This window comes from Equus przewalskii, chromosome 20 (assembly GCF_037783145.1).
Source record: "Equus przewalskii isolate Varuska chromosome 20, EquPr2, whole genome shotgun sequence".
Lineage (NCBI taxonomy): Eukaryota > Metazoa > Chordata > Mammalia > Perissodactyla > Equidae > Equus > Equus przewalskii.
In genome coordinates, this window is record NC_091850.1 from 898,568 (window position 1) to 916,995 (window position 18,428).

Below are 18,428 nucleotides of genomic sequence, written 5' to 3' on the forward strand. Positions count from 1 at the left end.
TTTTCTTGCTTATTGAGTTTATTTTAGTTCTAATATGGACTTTTTCATAAATATTCATCTCACATCTCCAATAAGGCTCCTTGAGAGCAGCACTCATCTTATTTTTATAGGAAATTAGCACCTGGTACACAGTAGATGCTCACCAAATATTTTACTATCTCTTTTCTAATAATTTCCCACTGGCCAATACTTCCCCAAATGTGACAGACAGTTCGAAGGTTTACAGGGAAACAGACCCAGCAGTATTATCTCAAAAGGGAGGTATCTTCCAATTCTTTTGATTACATGAACACAGAACTGTTGCTTGCTGCCCTTTAACACGTGCTAGCCTTCCTTTCTCAGACGCAGAAACCTCCAAAGCAATAGTATTTATCTAAATGAAATATGCTTATTTCATTACACTCATTGTTTTTACAGATAGCATCTACCTATAGCAATTTATATTGGTTTTTCATTCATGAGAGTGACATCAAGTTTTCTTTTTAAATATAAGTAGAAGTAACTCATTTTAAAGGAAAAAACCCTGAAGTAATGCAGAGGTGGAAAACAAATGAGGTAAAAAAATTGTAAAGGTCATTCACAAAGGACTAAAGATTGGGAAACAATGCCCAAGGCAAGGCGTCCTCATTCTTGAGGGGCAAGTGGGTGTGCTCCCAATGGTGCAGGTGTGTCAGATTCCTCAGGCCTTTGAGCAAGTTCATGGATGTGACAGAACCATCATGGTAACAAGATTCTGCAACATCTTGTGAGAATCACATACTATATAGTACGCTACAAAAGCAGAGGTCGAAAACGGAAGCCAAAGCAAATTCTTGAAACTTAAAATCCTTTATAAAGCAAGATATATCCTAGTATTGAGCTGCTCCCAGAAAAAATAATAATAAAAGGGCATTTAGCCAGTGGCTATATTTAACAAGTAAAGTATCATCAAAATCGAATTACTCAACTTTAATGATTTCAACTGCAACGTAAGAAGAAACGTCACTGCTGCTTCAGGGAATGGACAACTTCTGCAGCCTTCAAACTGAGGCACAACGCTGTATGACAAGCCCGCGAGGTACACTTTTCTGAAGGAAATGGCTGGGTCTTTTCAGCAAAATAAGTTTTCAGCATATTCCAGTAACACACACTCTAGTACTGCTTACAAACCAAAAAAGAAAGAACAATGCATTATATATCACATCCCTTGAAACAGGGAAAAGAGGATCATTCTGTGGGAAGAGTATCTTTGGACTCTGCATCATTTTGTTCCACTTCGGCTTCTGTGGCACCTGGGGCAGGAGCAGTGACTGCTACAGTGCTTTCTGCCTCTGCTGCCAGGGTCTCTGCTGCTCCTCCAGCCTCGGCAGCTTCTCCTCCAGCCTCGGCAGCTCCATCTCCAGCCTCACCTTCGGTGTTGCTCTTCTCAGGCACCATTCCACAGGGTGTCTCCACTTCCAGCAGCTGTTCAAGGTGGGGACCACTGGTGGCCTCCACCGTGTCCATGGGGCCTTCCCCTTCAGCCAGCATTTCAGTACTCTCTGGGGCAGGTGCTCCTTCCCCATCTACTGCTCTCACTGCTGCCGTAATCACCTCGGCTAATACTTCTGCAGCCACCTCCTCAGGTGTCTCTTCCTTATCCTCACCTCCTAAATTGTCATCTCCTTCAATTTCTGGATCAACGGCTTCAGTGGTGAAAGGGTCTTCACCCTGGCCAAGAAGACGAAACACAAGTCAGTGTAATCTAAAGAACTGTCCAAATGAGAAATGGAAGAAGGCCCAGGTTGCTGGGAGCTTGTGTTTTTATGATGGGCAGCATCAACAAGAGAAACACTTACTTAAACTATATCCGTGAGTTAGTCCTACAGGCTCTTGGAGCCTGACGCAGAAAAGACATCTCAGAAAAGCTTGACCAGAACTATTCTGCACTTTGTATTCAAATGCATAACCATGAGGTAAAGTCAAAATACCTAGGATTTCTTAACCCAATTAAAAAAAAAAAAGCCTCATAACAGGAAGTTAAAACTTTTATTTTTTTGAGGAAGATTGTCCCTGAGCTAACATCCGTGCCCATCTTCCTCTACTTTATATGTGGGACGCCTGCCACAGCATAGCTTCACAAGCAGTGCGTACGTCTGCGCCTGGGATCCCAACTAGTGAACCCTGGGTCACCGAAGGAGAATGTGCGAACTTAACCACTGTGCCACCAGGCCAGCCCCAAAACTTATTTTTTTTTTGAGGAAGATTAGCCCTGAGCTAACTACTGGCAATCTTACTGTTTTTGCTGAGGAAGACTGGCCCTGAGCTAACACCCGTGCCCATGTTCCTCTACTTTATATGTGGGACACCTACCACAGCATGGCATGCCAAGCGGTGCCATGTCCGCACCCGGGATCCCAATGGGCAAACCCCAGGCTGCCAAAGCGGAACGTGCAAACCTAACCGCTGCACCACTGGGCCAGCCCGCCTCAAACTGTTTTAAATGTTAGTTTCATTTAAGCTCACAGCCCTGGCACAAGGGTTATCCCCATTTTACAGATGAGGAAATGAGACCCAAAGATCAGTAACTGTTCAGGTCAAAATATTAAACAACGACCGGTCAGGATTCAAACTCAAGTCTGCCTCTCTCAGAAGCCAAACTTCTCACGACCATATGCTTGAACTGTCTCTAGGTTAGATAAACGAAACATTATCACTATCAGATCAGGAACTGTGTTTTAAAATACAGTATTTAGAAGCTTAAGTCTACACCTGACTGCAGAGACTTTAAATTTGTTTAACCCACAAAGGTAAAACACTCATCTGTCATAGTTCTTAAACTGGGTATTTAAATTCTATGTCTTTAACGGATGGAATGAATTGTCAAGTCCTGAAGCATTTAATCACTGAGAGGAGAGCTAACAGGTCCTGTCAGGCTGTGCAGGAGCCTGACTACCAGTCCCAAAGGTCGAAGTCATGGGACCGAGCGTATAGCACGAGCTTCCCGAGGAGGAACCAGGGGCTCTTCCGACCAGACTTCTCTCCAGGGCACCCTCTTTGGGGTTTTTTTACTCTGCTCCTGTAACTACGGCTCAGTGGTTGTGGCGCATCTGGCTCTTCCCTCCCCTCCATCCTCCATTTCATTGTCACTTGGCTCTGCCAGCATAATCTCTTTTTAGTTTCTTTCTTGGACAATTGTCATCTACCCTGGTTTTTTTTTTAAAGCACCTTACCATTATTTGCTCAGTATTTTATGGATAGATAATGCAGGTTTCTCATGGTGGGAGAGTGAGCACCAGCGCACAAAGTAACCAAACAGGACCACAGCCCAGAGCTCCCAGGCAATCACTGAGTCTCAGAAAATCCAGCTGTGGAATTCCCAAGCCTGATACGTTCCAACGTGCCTCAATTCTTCAAAAGACTCAGAAATGCTACATACTGCACTCAGGATACCATTTCATACTCATACACTTTATCCTCCTTTTCAAAAGCTCTTCCTGTCCATTGGACTCCTAAGCACAAACCTTGAGGTATTTTTCCAGCATCTTCACTATATGTCTGTTGTTCAAAACGCTCTTAGCCACATGGAGACTTGTCTTCTTGAACTGTTCAGCAGCCAACTGCAAAGGGAACCAAACGTGGGCTTTTAAAAATGTCGAGAAACAAGAGAACACACCAGCCAGGTCACATCGAGTTCCCTGAGATCAGCCATATGTAGAGACAACTAATATCTTTCTTCACTATGGCAAATCCCAAATGCCAGAATCTGAGAGTGTGAGAAGAAGGTACTAGAGAGACATCGGAACTGAGACTGAAACTGTAGAAAACCTGATAATCTGAAAGATAAAAGCAGACACACCGCTGATGTCCAGGTACCATGTGTATAGGCCAGGATGAAACAAACATTTACAGATCTGAAGCTTTGTGGACTAGGTAGGGGAAAAGGGCAAATTTTTTCTTTATTCAATTTTTTCAGTTATATTGACTTTATAATAAGTAAATTCAACAGCAGAAGTACCAATACTCCAACCATTTGACTATTTTACAGCTTGACACATGCATACAATAATCCCTTGTTTAATACAGTGCTTTTTGGCTGATCTTTAATAATACTGGGAGATGGGTAGGCAGGTATTGATAGCTCCATTTCTTAGATGGGTACACTAAGGAGAGAGATCTAAACCAGGGCTCAGCAAGCTAGAGCCTGCAGGCCAAACGTGGCCACACCCATTCCTTTACTTACTGTCTGACCTGCAAAGCCAAAAATATTTGCAATTGTACCCTTTACAGAAAAACTTGTTGACCTATAGCTAAATTTTTAGCCTCAGGCCCCATCAGCTAGCAAGGACCAAACCAGCCCTTAACCCTGGGTCCCCCAGGTCACTCTGCTGTGAAGGGCCCTCACCCTTAGCTTGCATGAAACCCAGTTTGTCAGCAACGGGGGCATTCTACTTGTGTGGGTTACAAGGAACATTCTCAAACCAGGAGAGTTTCAGCCACTGTATTTAATCCATTCTAAGCAATAAATTTTAGTAGAAACTGGGATGCATCTTACAATTAACTGATGAAGTGACAGACTTGACGGAATATGGCAAGAGCCCCTCAGCAGGTTGTGAACCTCACCCACTGGCAGCCCTGCACCGGGAGGGGACTCACCCGGCGGTTGTGATTGTGGTCAACAGAGTGCAGGTGCCGCTGCAGCAGCTGGTGCTGTGCGGGGATCAGCATGTCGCAAGCCAGGCAGTGAGCAGCCTCGATCTTCTTGAAGAAGTGCTCCTGGCCAATCCCTGTGGATGAAACACAAGTCTTGTGGGGTTTGGGACAGCATACAAGCGATGCTTTCCTCCCACTCCTTGACACAGCCCACATGTTCTCCCTGCAGTCCTCTCCAAGGATTCTGTACGGACAGAATATGAGACAGGCAGTTGCCTGCCCTCCAGCAGGACGGTGGGGTCAGAACAGCCAGCCTCTACACCTGGGAATTTTAAACTTCAGACTTTTCTCATCCTTCCAGTCCTTTCTCTTCATACAAAGGAGGAAAAAACTTCAGAGTGCTTAATATCACTCCGGTGAGTTGCCTGCAGAGCCAGGATCCACATGAGGCCACACTTTGAGGGTTTCTTTCACCACTAAGTGCCCCTCCCATGAGTCTTCATACCACGTCTTCAGCAGCCCTGTGCTGGCTCCACACCGCGGTCACCTGCCTTAGTACCACGTGGAAGGGTGCACCCCAGGATCACAACTCACCTTTGAAAGGATCTGGCTTTGGTTTTGTGCTTTCCTTCTCCATCAATTCCTGACGTCGCTTCTCAATTTTCTTATTCCTGTTTACAATGTATTCCTAGAGGGGTTGGGGGATGGCACCAAATGAAATGAGGAAAGGGTGGCACATGTGGTTATTTCTCAACTGCACCAGACGCAAGTCACTAAGGGTGGCTGCCAAGTCCCTAGTAGATGGCAGCCTTGTCTCAGCTGCCCTGAGGGTGGGAAGATGGCTGTCCGAGCAGCTCTGTGGGCAGAACGAGTGGGAACTACAACGGCTGGAGCTCAGCTGTTCCTCTGACTTGGGGACTTCTGCACTGTCATTCTGCAAAGTGAAGCCTTTTCCAAGTGGAGGCCTCCTTCTTCCCTTCCCCTTCCCTTCTCCGGGAGGGACCTGCCACCTGTAGGATCACTGGGAAACACCATAATGGAGGCCGCGTGTGCCTCACCTGGAGGAACTCCACTGTCTTGTCAGGCAGTTTGGTGCTTATAAACCGCAGTGTCTCTTTATGAAATTTGCTTTGCAGATGCTTCTGGATTTCCTCATCTTCAAAGCTACGAAACTTGCACACAGAACAGGCAAACTGAATCCTGGAGAAACAAAACAAAAGAAGAACTGATACAGGGATAACCAGTTCATCTCTGGTTAGAACTAAAATGGAAACGAGAAGCAATTTCTGAACCAAGACTTCTGACTTCTCATGGGGCATCAGAGTAGCAGTTACCCCAAGTTTCCCCATCTTAAGAATGGGAATACAACCTTACAAGTATTTCTGGAAAATGACTCATGTGGCAATTTACTACCATACCACTCTTTCTAGCCCAAAAGCTGACAAGAGAACACCCTAACATGGAGAGTTTTCAAAACTGTGGACTCCCTAAGGCCTCCAGCCCACTGCCCTGGAGGCCCAGCACCTCACTCCATAGCTTCTCAGATGTGTTTCTTTGTACAGCCACAGGGTGATACAAGGCAATCGCAATTTATGGAGGAATTCCTGAAGCCCTCACACAATTCAAAACTCATATAGCCTAAGATCAATTCTCTCCTGGGACTCAACGTAAAGACACGTCACGTCAAAATCTACTGAGGTTCCTTTGTCATGTGCTTCCAAAATCTCACCAAATACAATCATGCTATACAGCAAGGGGAGAGTGGCTTGCAACCCCCAGGCCCCAAAGTGGGGCACTGCTTCCCTCAGCTCTGCCGAGGGGCCTCAGGCCCTTCTCGGGGAAGAGCGCAGGCCCTGTGGCACTCGGGATTCTTCCCCTGCAGACTCACACTTCTGCTGGCCCCCAATGCCTGGCTTCTGATCTCTAGACAAGCACAAGACACATGCTTTTGCAGATCCCTATGAGAGAGGCGTGGAGGAGAGTCTCCCAGGCCCTGTGTATAGGACCATCAGGAAGCCACCAGAGAAATGTACAGTTCACACCTCCCTGCTGCATTTTCACCTCCTCTGTGACAACTTCTCCAAGTCTCTGAGGATCCTCAGTCACAAGGGTGGAGTCTAAAGAGTCCTTTAAAAATGTCATCTCAGTTCCCACATGGCATGAAAATAGATCTAATCTAGCCATCACTTATCTATCTGTTTAAAAACAAGAGTTCCCACTAATTTCGATAACACTTGGAAGCTCCCACTTGTCAGTTACTGGTTTCCCAGACTGTACTGTTAGCTCTTTTGCTAAGCATTTCTTTGCACAGGAAAACCACTACCCCATTTGAGCCTTAAGGGCAAGCAGTCCCCTCAAGTTATAAAGAGAACCTGTGCTAAAGAAACAGCTGTGTGTGGTCAAGGTCTCGGCAACCGAGTGCTCACATGGCCACCAGTGGTTTACGTTTCTAGTCAGCAGACGATCACTGAACAGGGAGAGAGGCACATGGTGTGGTCACACCAACACCCTCTGGCCTCTGTACTCCTGCATTTCTTTCTGTATTTAGAGATGAAAATCTTTATTTTTAGATTGGCATCTAACATCTATTACCAATCTTCTTTTTTTTCCCTCTTCTCCTCCCCAACGCCCTCAAGTACATAGCTGTATATTCTGGTTGTAGGTCCTTCTGGTTGTGCTATGTGGGACGCCACCTCAGCATGGTCTGATGAGTGGTGCCATGTCAGCACCCAGGATCCAAACCAGCGAAACCCTGGGCCACCAAAGCTGAGTGCACAAACTCAAGCACTCGGCCACAGGGCCGGCCCCACAAAATCCTGACTAAAACGTCTATATGTATATGATTGCTAGGTCGAACTCCAGAGGTGGTCTGGATTTGGACAAGGCACCCAAAGCACCTTCTTAGCAGCTAACAGACACAAGCCAAGGGATAAGGGAACTCCCCACAAGCCTGCAGGAGGGCATGTGAAGGCCTCATAGACCCCTTGGCAAGGACGTGCTTCCACATTTGTTTCCCAAGTTTTGTCTCCCACCAACATGACTAGGATTTCCCAACAGACACCTGGAGTCAGATCAAACCCAGCTCTCCCTGCATCATGGAGCGAAGACGGACGAGCTCAAGAGCTTGAGAGAGCCCAGGTCCAGCCAACCTCCCGCCTCACCTGTCAGCCGCTCGGTCTCGCATCCTGTCTCTCCTCCTTTGCTTTTCCCTTCTCTTCTTCATTTCATCATCCTCATCGTCCTTCTCTCCTGCAACAGAAATGCCCCTTCGAGACATTCTGAGAAGCTGAACACCGGGGCCTTGATGGGGGCCGCCGCTCAGCCACCGCACCCCACGCCCTGCCGCCACCTTCACAGGGCAGGGTCAAGACACCCTGAGGCACCAAGGGGCTGTCAAAGGCTCCCAACAGGGATGGGCCTTTGATGAGAACTCTTGGGAGCTCCCAGGGGAGTCACCTCACTCCCCTCGTGGCTAATAAGGATGGCTTGGGTCAGGGACATGGCCCGCCCATCCCATTCACACTGTGGCCAACCTGCTCTGTCCTCCCTGTTCTGCTTTTCCAATCCAGTGCCCTACCATTGGGCCTTCTCCCAACATCACTTAAGGAGAGAGAAAAGTAATTCTTCCCAGATAAGGAGGCAGCAGCTGGAAGGCCTCGGAAAATAAAGCAAGCCGCTTGACCACCCTCCATCCCACCTCCAGGTGGACCATGACGACCGTCCCGTCGGCCTCCTCTGAACTAGGGCCTCAGCAGGTCTGACAGTCCTTGCTGGCCCGAACTCTATCTTCCACTCACAAAACTGCCAATCTAGGGCTTTCCCAGGGCTACATGGGAAGCAATCCTAGAAACAAAAGTGGGAAGAGACCATTCGGTCCTCCGTCTGTCCCCTGGGGCCAGTGCAGGAGCTCCTCTGAGAGCCATGCAGCCCAGCATCCCAGCGTGAGGCCAGGCCAGGTCACGGTGGCTCAGGGCCAGACACTGAAAAAAGGTTGGATAAGCATCTGAACTGTAACCCCTACCCCTGATGCCAGTCACGAGACTGTCCCACGAAGATGGCGACCGGCGTGCGCTGCTCAGAAGCCTCTCAAAAGGGCGTGTGGGATTTTTGGCAAGAGGTCACTGCCTGAAACTATTACTGCTGTTTAATAGCAAAGTCATCCCAGGTAGGTAGCAGGACCTGCGCGCAATAAACATGTCACCTTTGCTTTAGCATTTACCCTGCTGCAAGAGCTACTAAATGCTGTGTGTGGTCCCATGCTATAGACATAATCACCACAATGAATGGGGTGGGGGAACCTCAGAGGGCTGGCTAAGCCTGAATACCTGAGGGAAGGAGCAGGGGCAGTGGGCCTTCAGAGTTTATGGGAGCGGAGCCAGGCTGCAACTGGGGGGAACCAGCCATGGACCGACGATGGGAACAGGGTGAGCTCAAAGGCCATCTTGGCTCAGCTGCTGCTCTGTGCCCCCGAGGGGTTTAACTTTGCTCTGCTCTTGCCACTTGGGAGTCTTAGGTCTCTGCACTGGGAATGATGAGACCTGCTGAGCAATGATCGCCTCTGGAGGATCTGGGCCAGATATACCTCACAGGCCTCCCCCGCCCCGAGCTCCCAACACGGGCAGGCGTCCGAGCTCCATCCCACACAGCAATGTGCACTGCAGTTGTCAGTATCCCCGCCACACAGAGGCTGAGAGCCCGACCCTGGGCTGGCAACTGAGGGAACTGTGGACAGAATGAAGCCCAGGAGAAAACAGTACAGGGACCTGCATTGGCCAAGGGGGAACAGAACAGACACCTGGAGGGCACCTTTTCTTTGCTCCCTTGCATTTCTGACTCTCCCTTCCCTACGAGTGCAAGCTGTTGCAGACACCCAGAGGTGAGATCCCCCTTTCTCTGTGAAGCCTGCACTGAGCGAGGCAAACAGACCAGTTTCCAGCAAGTGCTGCTCCAAACACTGGAGCAGAGAGCACCATGGCCAAGGCCCACCCGGTGGCCACAGCCCCTCTTTTGCCCTGAGCCACCAGCGCCCCTCACATCCACACCCCAGGCTTGCTCAGAAGCCCAGCCGGGAGTCAAGCACTGAGTGGCAGCCAGGCAGACACAGGAGAGTTCAAAGGGCTACTGGGCGATGCCTACCTCTCTGCCTCCCCGAGTCGAAGAATTCGTCCTCCTGAAAAAAGGCACATGCAAAATCAGGCAGTAAGGTGGAGTTTCCAGAACTCTCCACAACCAGCCCAGCTCCCTACCAGCACCTGGGAGTCACTGTGCCACCAGGAACACAGCTCGTGTGTTAGGACAAGTCTCAGGGCTGTGGGATGGAGGCTGAGCGTGTGCTGTCACGACTCCTGGGTACCTTCTGAGATTCTGTTACAGCTACCATGCTTTTTATTAACGCCGCTGACCCTCTTTCAGTTCTTTCTAAAGCTAAAGAACAGCTTCTGGCGAACATACACCTGCACAGCTCTGCAGGTGGGAACGCCAGGCACCTGTCCATCAGCCAAATATCAAGAAAGCCCAATTTGTAAGATGTTACTTCCAATGTCCTTTACTGAAAATGGGCTTTATCAAATTTCCCAAGCCGTTTGCTTATATTTACCAGGGGTAGATAAAAGCAGGGGTAGATAAAAGCAGGGGTAGATAAAAATGATTTCTCTAACTGAAAATTGAAACAGAGCCCATTTCTTAGGCATCGAACGGGAGATTAAATCAGCAATCAGCAGATACAGAGATTCCCAGACTCAAGATCTAAGCCAGCCAGACAGGGAGTGAGCGAGATCCTTGGAAAGGATGAAAATTCACTGTATCCTGCCCCCTCCCTGCTTCCCCAAACCCATCTGACCATCAAGAAGCACGTGGACGAAGCCTTCCCACACCCAGCTCTCCAGGCCCTACCAAAGACCTGGGGCGGAGCGTGCAGGGAAGGCAAGGCTCACTGCCTGGGTATTGGCAGGGCCCTGGCTATGGGCGACTTGAAGGCCTGGCTCTGGGTCTGGCCGTGATGAGCGAGGTGGAGCAGCTCAGCACCAGCACGGAGCTGGCAGCAGGCAAGTTCCCAGGTTGTGTCTGGGAGCCTCAGCCCACACAGCCACTGCACTCCCCGTGTGTGCGGCCGGGTGTGTCACACAAGGACACAGGAAGGGAAGGATTGCTACAAAGGGAAAACTCTTAAAACCTAGCTGTGAGTCAAGCTATTAAAGCCACTCACTGGGAAGAGTTGAGTCTACCACACCACTGCTACCACCTCTTTGTGAGAAAAACGCTAAAGGAAGTAAGAGATCCTGCACTAGAAACAAAGGTTAGTCAGTAAGAGTGGACTTACACCCCTGAATTCTTCATCTCCCGACCGGAAGTCACCAGCTCCATCATCTACCAGACACAAAGGAAGAGGGTCAGCCCCTAGGCAGTTGGCTCACTCCATTTTCACCCTCCCAAGCTCACTGTCCAGAGGGACGACACCTGTCCCAAGTACAATGGGGGCTATGGGAGCATGGGAGACACATACTACCCTCGAGTTCCTGCATGTCTACTGCACAAATAGGCGGCAGAGCACCAAGTATGCAACTGACCCATCTTACACCCACCTGGGCCTACTGGCCCCTTAGGCGTACCGTTTTCAGAAACATCTCCGTCGCTGTCAGCCCGGGCCTGTTTAGCATCCGGCTCATCATAGATCTGCAACTGCTTCCGTTTCCTGCCCATGCTGTCTGCGCCGAAGTGGTCAAACCCTCTCCTCCTGGGCTACAGACACAAGCATATGTCAATGTACCACTGACCCGGACCATTAAGATACCCCAGAGAAATGAAGAATGGAGAGCTTCCAAGATCAGAGAACAAAACCAGAAACGGTCTTTTAAGAAAACCAAGAACGGCAACATAGTTGAAAAATCTCTCCCACAAAAGCTGTATGCTGAGTGAAAGCAGCCAGACACAAAACACGTCATACATAGTGTATGACGGCATTCATATGAAACATCTAGGACAGACAAATCTGTAGATTAGTGGTTGCCAGGGGCTGGGGGAGAGAACAAGGAGTGACTGCTAATTGCAAATTTCTTTCTGGGTTGAGAAGAATGTTCTAAAATTAGTGGTGAAAGTTGCACGATTTTGTACATTTTTACTGAGTCAAACTGTACACTTAAAACTCAGTGAATCTTACAATATATGAATTTCACCTCAATAAAGCTGTTTAAAAAGAAAAACAAAGACGACACATTAGAACTTGGCAAGGGCTTACCCGATCCCTCATCCGGGTCTGGGACCGGACACATCCGTAGGGCAAAGAGCTGTCATAACTGCCCACCCCTTGCATGCCCATCACTCCGAAGTCAGGGGCCATGGACTGGGAGAAGAGGGATGGTGGCGGCCTGCTGGGGGAGGGGCCTCCAAGGCCCCGCCCACCCACGTAGTTCAGCTCAGTCCAGGGAGCTGACAGGGGCTCCGACGAGGCCTGAGGTGGCATGAAGGGCTCGCTGCGCATGAAGGTGCTGGGGTTGCTTCGGTCCTGGAAGCGGCCCTGGCCCCGGCCGCGCATGAAGCTATCAAGGGAGCCCCGCTCACGGGCTGGGTCCCGGCAGTCGCTGTACTGACCGCCAAAGCCACCATTGCGGTCAGGCCCCAGGTCAAAGTCATAGTTGTAGCCGTAGCTGGGGCGGTAGGGGTTGTGCTCGGGCAGGCAAGGCCTGGAGTCATAGGACTCGAACGACTGGAAGCGAAAGGAGCTGCAATGAAAGCACAGCCTGTCACCACACTCGGAACCTCGAGGCCTCCACCACGCTGGCTTTCCCAGGCTCAGAACAGCAAACCAAACCCCCATCACCCCTCCTGAATGCTCTAAAGGCAAAACAGACCCACAACCCCCAGAGCATTGCTGAATGAGGGGCGTGGAACACTCGGCCACAAGAGTGTGGAGGGTCTGCGAGGTGCCTGATGCAGAAATAAGGAGTCTTAGCTGACAGCCGTGACCTAAGCCCCAGCACTCAGGAAACCAGCAAGTCCTATTACGATGTCTCTGCCCCAACATTGGCCCAACTCATTCACTCTACGCTCGGGAGGGAGCCAGGGAAGAGCCCTCCCTGGAAAAGTGGGTGCCCACTCCCATCTGCACAAAGCCGGGGAAGGGCTCAGGTCCATAATCACCTCTCCCGGTCCTGCATGCCCTCCCCACTGCTGCCGCTCCCGCCCCTGCCTCCTTCCTTGGACATCATGTCCAAACGCTGGTTGATCTTGGCAATGAGAGAGTCGGAATTGTCGGTGCATGGCTCTGGGCCATAAGAAGCCAAGTGTACTGCAGGGCCCCCAGCCACTAGACCATCGCTGGCCTTGGCGGCCTCCCATGAGGTTGGGCCATAGCTGTAGGTCGCTCCTGTGGTAACGCTGGTGTTCTGGGCACCATAGAAGTTGTAGTTTTCATAACCTGCCAGAGAAAGGAAGAGCCAAGCTGGGCTTCAGCAACCACAAGGCCAATCCATGGTGGACACATCTGGGGAGAAGCACTCACTGCCCACAGGGAAGAAGAGGGTCATGAGACCAAGTGCCGCAGGCATCACCCCACACTGCACACATCACCTAACAAGAGGCAGGAGGAGGAGGGCGGGGGCACAGCCACAGCTCTGGGCGAGGGGTTCTGTGTACCAGATCCGAATACTTGCTCCCCACCCAAAGCCAGACGTAGCTTAGAGCCCAGGAATGGCAGCTGGGGCTGCTGACAGACACAAGCACAACCCCACCCCACCCCCCACGACCCCCACAAGCTCTGGAGGCCAGCCCCAGCCCTCAACACCTCAGGCCCAACCCATTGAGCCTTTGGGAGAGCTGTGAGCACAGCTAAGATGGGAGATAGGGGTCCCTGAGTCCCAGCCCCTCTGGGTGGCTGACCAGAGGCCCACTCGCCTACCCGTGAACCCTCAGAAGGGCCTACCTTGCCAGCTGGCCACACCACTTCCATATGCACCTTAGAGGAAACAAAAACACACAAGAGCTTTGTTTGCAGGACAAAGGCACCTGAGACACCATGCCCCCAACCCCTGCCTGGATGTTGAAAGACAGCTGTCACCTCACTCCACTACCCATGGGGCCAGGGCTGTGGGTGGCTGTGGCAGTGCTCATGAGGGCCAGGAGAGGCTGGGGCCCCTGAGCTGTAAAACTCCTTTCCCACAGAGCACTCAGCTGAGCACACTCAGGGCTCCTCTCCTGGGCGGGGCAATGAAAAGGGCACGCAGCCTTCCCAGGAAGCTTGTTCAGTGCAGGCCGCCAGCTAGGCCAGGCCCCCTGGCAGAGCCCTTCTGAAGTGCCAGTTCTCACCAGGAGCCAGAGCTCAGGCACCACCGACAACATGGAGAGTACATCGAGCAGTGGAAAATCGCGTCCTCAGAACTGAGCAAGGAAACTGATGTGCCCAAGTGACAGGTGACAAGGAAGCCCTCCTCCCAAGAAACTCAGTGACAGGTGAAAAGTGACCCCACTCCCAACAGTGCTTGAGGCAAGTCCCAGGCTCAGTAAACGAAGGAACCCTCGTCCCAGCCCCTGAACAGATGCTGGCAAAAAGCAGAAAACCTCATCACCTTCAAACACGCTGAGCATCCTATCTAGACTCCAGAACAGGGTCAGCAAACAGGTGCCTGGCCAAATCTAGCCCACCGCCTGTTTTTGTACTGCCCGTAGATTAAGAATGGGTTTGAATTTTTTAAATGGTTGGGGAAGAAAAAGAGAAAAAAAATCAAAAGACTATTTCATGACATACGAATTTTGACATAAAATTCATCATTTATAGTTTTGTCAAAACTCAGAACTGTACAACAGAAACTGAACATTAAATGTAAACCCTGGATTATAGTTAACAACAATGTATCAACATTGGTTTATTACTGATAACACATGTATCCCACAAATAAAAGAAACTATACTAGAGGAGCGAATGGAACTCTGTGTATCTGCTCAACCTTTTAAGTCTAATTCTACTAAAATATAAAGTTTGTTAGTTGTAAAAGTCTTCTATTATGCCCTCAGCTATTTACTTGGAGTAAAACACGTTATTAAAGTAAAGGCTACTTTATGACACGTGAAAATTATATGATGTGTAAATTTCAGTACCCACAAGTAAATATTGGTGCACAGCCACGTCCACTTGTTTATAAGTCATCTGTGGTGGCTTTTGCACTACAGAAACGTGTGGCCTGCAAAGCGGAAAAGATTTACTACCTGGCTCTTCACAGAAAAGGTTTCCCAGCCCCTGGACTAGCCCTACCCCCACGTCAGCCTCTCTAGGCTACAGTCCCCCGTCCCTGGGACAGCATCAGGAACAGCTCTGTCATGCTGGTGCCTTGGGCGGCAGGGAGCCCAAGCCTCCCCAAAAAGCAGGTCCCACTTACCCTGGGTGTTGGTGGGTCCAGCACTCCATGCCCCATAGCCTGTGAACAAAAGACCTCTGAGTTAGGATCCTATTTTTCACACCAGAATATGGGTGCTTCCGAGGAGCCTAAAGGAATCTCCTCAGTGCCAGCCTTACCAGAAGGCAGCACGACGACAGCACTGTCCTAAATGCCCACAACAGGCTAAATACATCACCACACTCCACCTGCTTGAGGTCAAAGCAAAAAAAAGAGGAGAGGGAACTGGTCTCCGGGCCAGCTCTGCCCCTTGACGGCTGAGGGACACTGGCCTAAGCCTCAGTCCAACTGAGGATGACACAGGATGAGTCACCAGTTAGCCTGGCCTTTGGACACAGTCCCCCATCCCCCCGATACCCAGTTTGGCCCACCCACTGAGCAGCCATGAGGACCCCATAACTGGGAACAAACTCCAGAATTTGGAGACAACTATGCCTCTCTAGGCCTCACTTCTATGTGATAGGAAGCCTCTAATGCTCCTGAGCCTTCCAGTCCCAGGGCTCCAGCCTGGCCCTAAGGCATCCAAGTGAACTCTTCTCTCTGTGGCGACTCTCTTCCCTCCAAGCTCCCCATGGCAGCATCTGTCTCGCCCCTCTTCATCTGTGTCCCTGGAACCTAGCAGACTGGGGAACAGGCGGCCATCCACACCTGTCAAATGACTTCACCTTTATGAAGCAAAAATGTATCCCTGCCTCCATTCCCAGAACTAGCCGTGTGCCAACTATGTGGCAACACATGACACCCACTCAGCACCCATTAGCTGTCATTCCCAAATGCCACTCATAGATTAGGAAACTAAGGCTCAGAAATTAGGGAACTTGATTCAAAGTCATACTGCTGAAGCCGGCACTCTGCAGGCCACACAGCCGCATCTGTGCAACAGAAAGGCAGAGCAGCTACTCTAACAGCGAGTGACCCCTTCACCGCAGGGCACTGGTCTAACTAAGTGGCATATGCTACTCACGTAACCTTGCCACGACCCTTGAAATAGGTACTACTTGCCCAGTTGCACCCAGAGATTCCAAAAGCCGTCACCTGCCCAAGATCTTGGAGCTGGGGAACGGAAGAACAAGGACCCGAACCCAGATCTAGGTGCCTGCAACCACCAAGGGAGCAATGACAAGGCTGAGCGGGTCCTGAGACACGTCCTACAGAAAAGCTACAGGATTCCTGCAGGCCACAGCATCTGAGCCTGACCGGTTTACCGGGAGGAGGAGGGTGGGGGCGTGGGGCGCGAGGCAGGACACCTGGCCGAAAGATCTGGCGGGAAGGTGGGCGAGGAGGGGGGACCAGTCGGACCGGAGGGAAGACCGGCAGCCGGGCGGAGCTCCTCCCACCCCGAAGACACCGCGCACAGCTCCCCCCGCCCGGTCCCCGCGGACGCCGCTGCCTCTGGAGCAACCACTTCAGCAGCCGCCGCGGCCACCCTCAGACTGCCTGCTCGGACCTCGCACCCCGGAAGGGCCGCGCCGCACGTTCCGGCGGCCCCGCGGGCGCCCGAGCCGCCCAGCACCCACCAAGGCCTCCCAGGAGGCTCTGCTTCTGGACACGCAGGCCACCAGGGGCGCCAGGAGCAGGCCCCGGTCTGTCCGCGCCGCAGCGCAGAGCAGGGGGCACGCGGCCCCGCCGAGGCCGCCCTCGGCCACGCCGCACCGCACACGGCTCCGGGGCGCGCGCCGCGGCCACGTGCACCGCGCGGGAGACCCGCCCCCGCCCCGCCCCGCCCGGCCCCGCCAGCCCGGCGCCGCCATTTTGTGGCGTCTTGCAGAGGGGAGGGCGGGCTCACGAGCCGCGGGGGCGGCGGACCGGCCCGCCCCGCGGGGGCCGAGAAGTAGAGACGGCCCGAGCGGCCCCGGGCGACCCCTGAAGCCTGCCGCGCGTCGGCCCGCGAGCCCCGCCGACCCCTTAGGCCCCTCCGGCCAATCCGCACGCAGCGCCGGGAGCGACGGCGTCGGGGTCCAATGGGCGGCGCGCGCGCCCCGGCCGCCTCTCCGCAGGCCGCGCTGTGGCGGCCGCACTCCGGCGCGGGCCCGGGCCCGCGGCCTTCCGCGCGTCGGCGGCTGCGCCGCCCGAGCAGCAGCCGCTCGCCCCACTCCGCGCCGGCCGCCGTACCCACCTCCGTAGCCCTGCTCCATGTCTTCGTCTCGGCCCCCCGGCAACCCCTTTTCCTAGGCTGCCGCAGGACGCATGCGCTCAACAAACCTCCCGACCTCCAGTGGAGACCAAGCGCACACGTCACTCCTTCCGCGCGCTAACATTGGCTGGCTTTCACGCGGGCCCACCCCTGTCGCCCCAGCGGGCCTTCCGGTTGCTGGGGATCAGCGATCACAGCATCTTGGGACTTTTGGTCAGGCCGCGGGGCCTCGCTGCACGCAGGCGCATTCTCCCTCCTTCCCGCCACTGGGGCGCAGGCGCACCTAGCACGCCAAGTCCCGCGCGCAGGCGCACCCCACCCGTCCGCACAGTCCCGGCTCCCGCCCCCGCCGATGGCGCCGCACACCGACACACCAACGAGGCGGAAGTGGAGGGGAAGAACTTTATTAGGCTCGGCTTCCGCTCTCAGCCACGCGGGTCCCGCCCGCCCCGGTCCGGGTCACGGGGCGCCCCCTCCACCCTCCTCTTCGTCGTCGGCCTCCACGTCGAGGCCCGGGATGCCGCGGATCTGGCGCTGCAGTGCCCCGCCCAGCAGGGGCACGGCCTCCTCTTCCTCCTCCGGGGGAGGCGGCGGCGGCGGAGACGTAGCCTCGGGGGCCGGCTCCGGAGGCACGGGGGGCTGCGCTGGCGCGCCCTCTGCACCCTCTGCGCCCCCTGCCGCTTCGAGCAGCGCCCCCTCATCCAGGGTGCCGCCCTCAGCCTCCTCCTGTTCCTTCTCCTCCTCGGGGCTGTCGGTGAAAGGATTCTCACCCTGCGGGGAGGGGCGCAGATGCTGAAGGGAGGGAGGACCCCCGGGCCGGCGCTGGGGGACCAAGGCTGGGGACCGGCCAGGCCGCACCTCACCTTCAAGTAGCGCTCCAGCTTCTTGCTGATAAGCTTGTTGTTGAGGATGCTGCGGGCCACCATGAGCGAAGACTTCTTGGACTGCTCCATCATGAGCTGCGGGCAAGGCAGGCGGGGCTGGAGAGGCTTCTCCGGGCGCCGGAAAGTCCTCCACCCCAGACCCGGCCAGAATGGCGGACCCCTCCCACACCTGCACACCTCCCTCCGCCTCGGGGGCTCAGCAGTGACAAGGATTCCAACCAGACGCGTAAGTCTGTAAGTGTACCTTTGGTACAAGTGTGGGATCACTCTACCAGCATGGAGCCACGGCCTGATGTGATCTTTCTTCAAATGTTCCATCCTTCCACACCATACTTACTGTGTGTAACTGGTTAAAGACATACGTCTTTACAGCTGTATTTCAGAAATCTGATTTGCTTATATAAAAAACTACAA

General features: G+C 52.8%; 2 protein-coding genes and 1 long non-coding RNA gene across 14 annotated transcripts in view; 1 reads left to right on the forward strand and 2 right to left on the reverse strand.

Moving 5' to 3' along the window:
• On the reverse strand, positions 1-17,519 carry AKAP8 (A-kinase anchoring protein 8). 6 transcript variants are annotated; one of them, XM_008539392.2, is made up of 14 exons: positions 17,113-17,519; positions 14,979-15,017; positions 13,529-13,561; positions 12,748-13,024; positions 11,846-12,329; positions 11,220-11,349; positions 10,931-10,977; positions 9,748-9,781; positions 7,773-7,860; positions 5,670-5,811; positions 5,206-5,299; positions 4,615-4,745; positions 3,483-3,578; positions 1-1,689 (listed from the first exon to the last, which is right to left on the reverse strand). In XM_008539392.2, exons 1-14 carry the CDS (start codon positions 17,129-17,131, stop codon positions 1,207-1,209), a joined length of 2,097 nt encoding a protein of 698 aa, XP_008537614.1. In that variant the 5' UTR covers positions 17,132-17,519; the 3' UTR covers positions 1-1,206. The 6 variants fall into 6 exon arrangements, with proteins under 6 accessions (XP_008537614.1, XP_070442499.1, XP_070442495.1 ...); XM_070586398.1 differs by having other exon boundaries at positions 17,199-17,420; XM_070586394.1 differs by having other exon boundaries at positions 12,797-13,024; positions 17,113-17,203.
• AKAP8L (A-kinase anchoring protein 8 like) overlaps positions 17,519-18,428 on the reverse strand; it is a 25,954-nt gene continuing 25,044 nt past the window's right edge. For 5 of the 7 annotated variants that reach the window (XM_008539389.2, XM_008539388.2, XM_070586401.1 and 2 more), the window contains 2 exons: positions 17,994-18,089; positions 17,519-17,901 (listed from right to left, as the gene is read on the reverse strand). In XM_008539389.2, coding sequence (XP_008537611.1) covers positions 17,590-17,901; positions 17,994-18,089 — 408 coding nt within the window. In that variant the 3' untranslated portion in view covers positions 17,519-17,589. Of the gene's footprint in view, positions 17,902-17,993; positions 18,090-18,258; positions 18,361-18,428 lie in introns of those variants that run through there. The other 2 variants (XR_011530211.1, XR_011530212.1) reach the window with 2 other exon arrangements.
• The window catches only part of LOC139077762 (uncharacterized), a 1,917-nt gene continuing 1,388 nt past the window's right edge, over positions 17,900-18,428 (forward strand). The window contains exon 1 of the long non-coding RNA XR_011530214.1: positions 17,900-18,240. This is a non-coding gene — a long non-coding RNA (uncharacterized lncRNA). The remainder of the gene's footprint in view (positions 18,241-18,428) is intronic.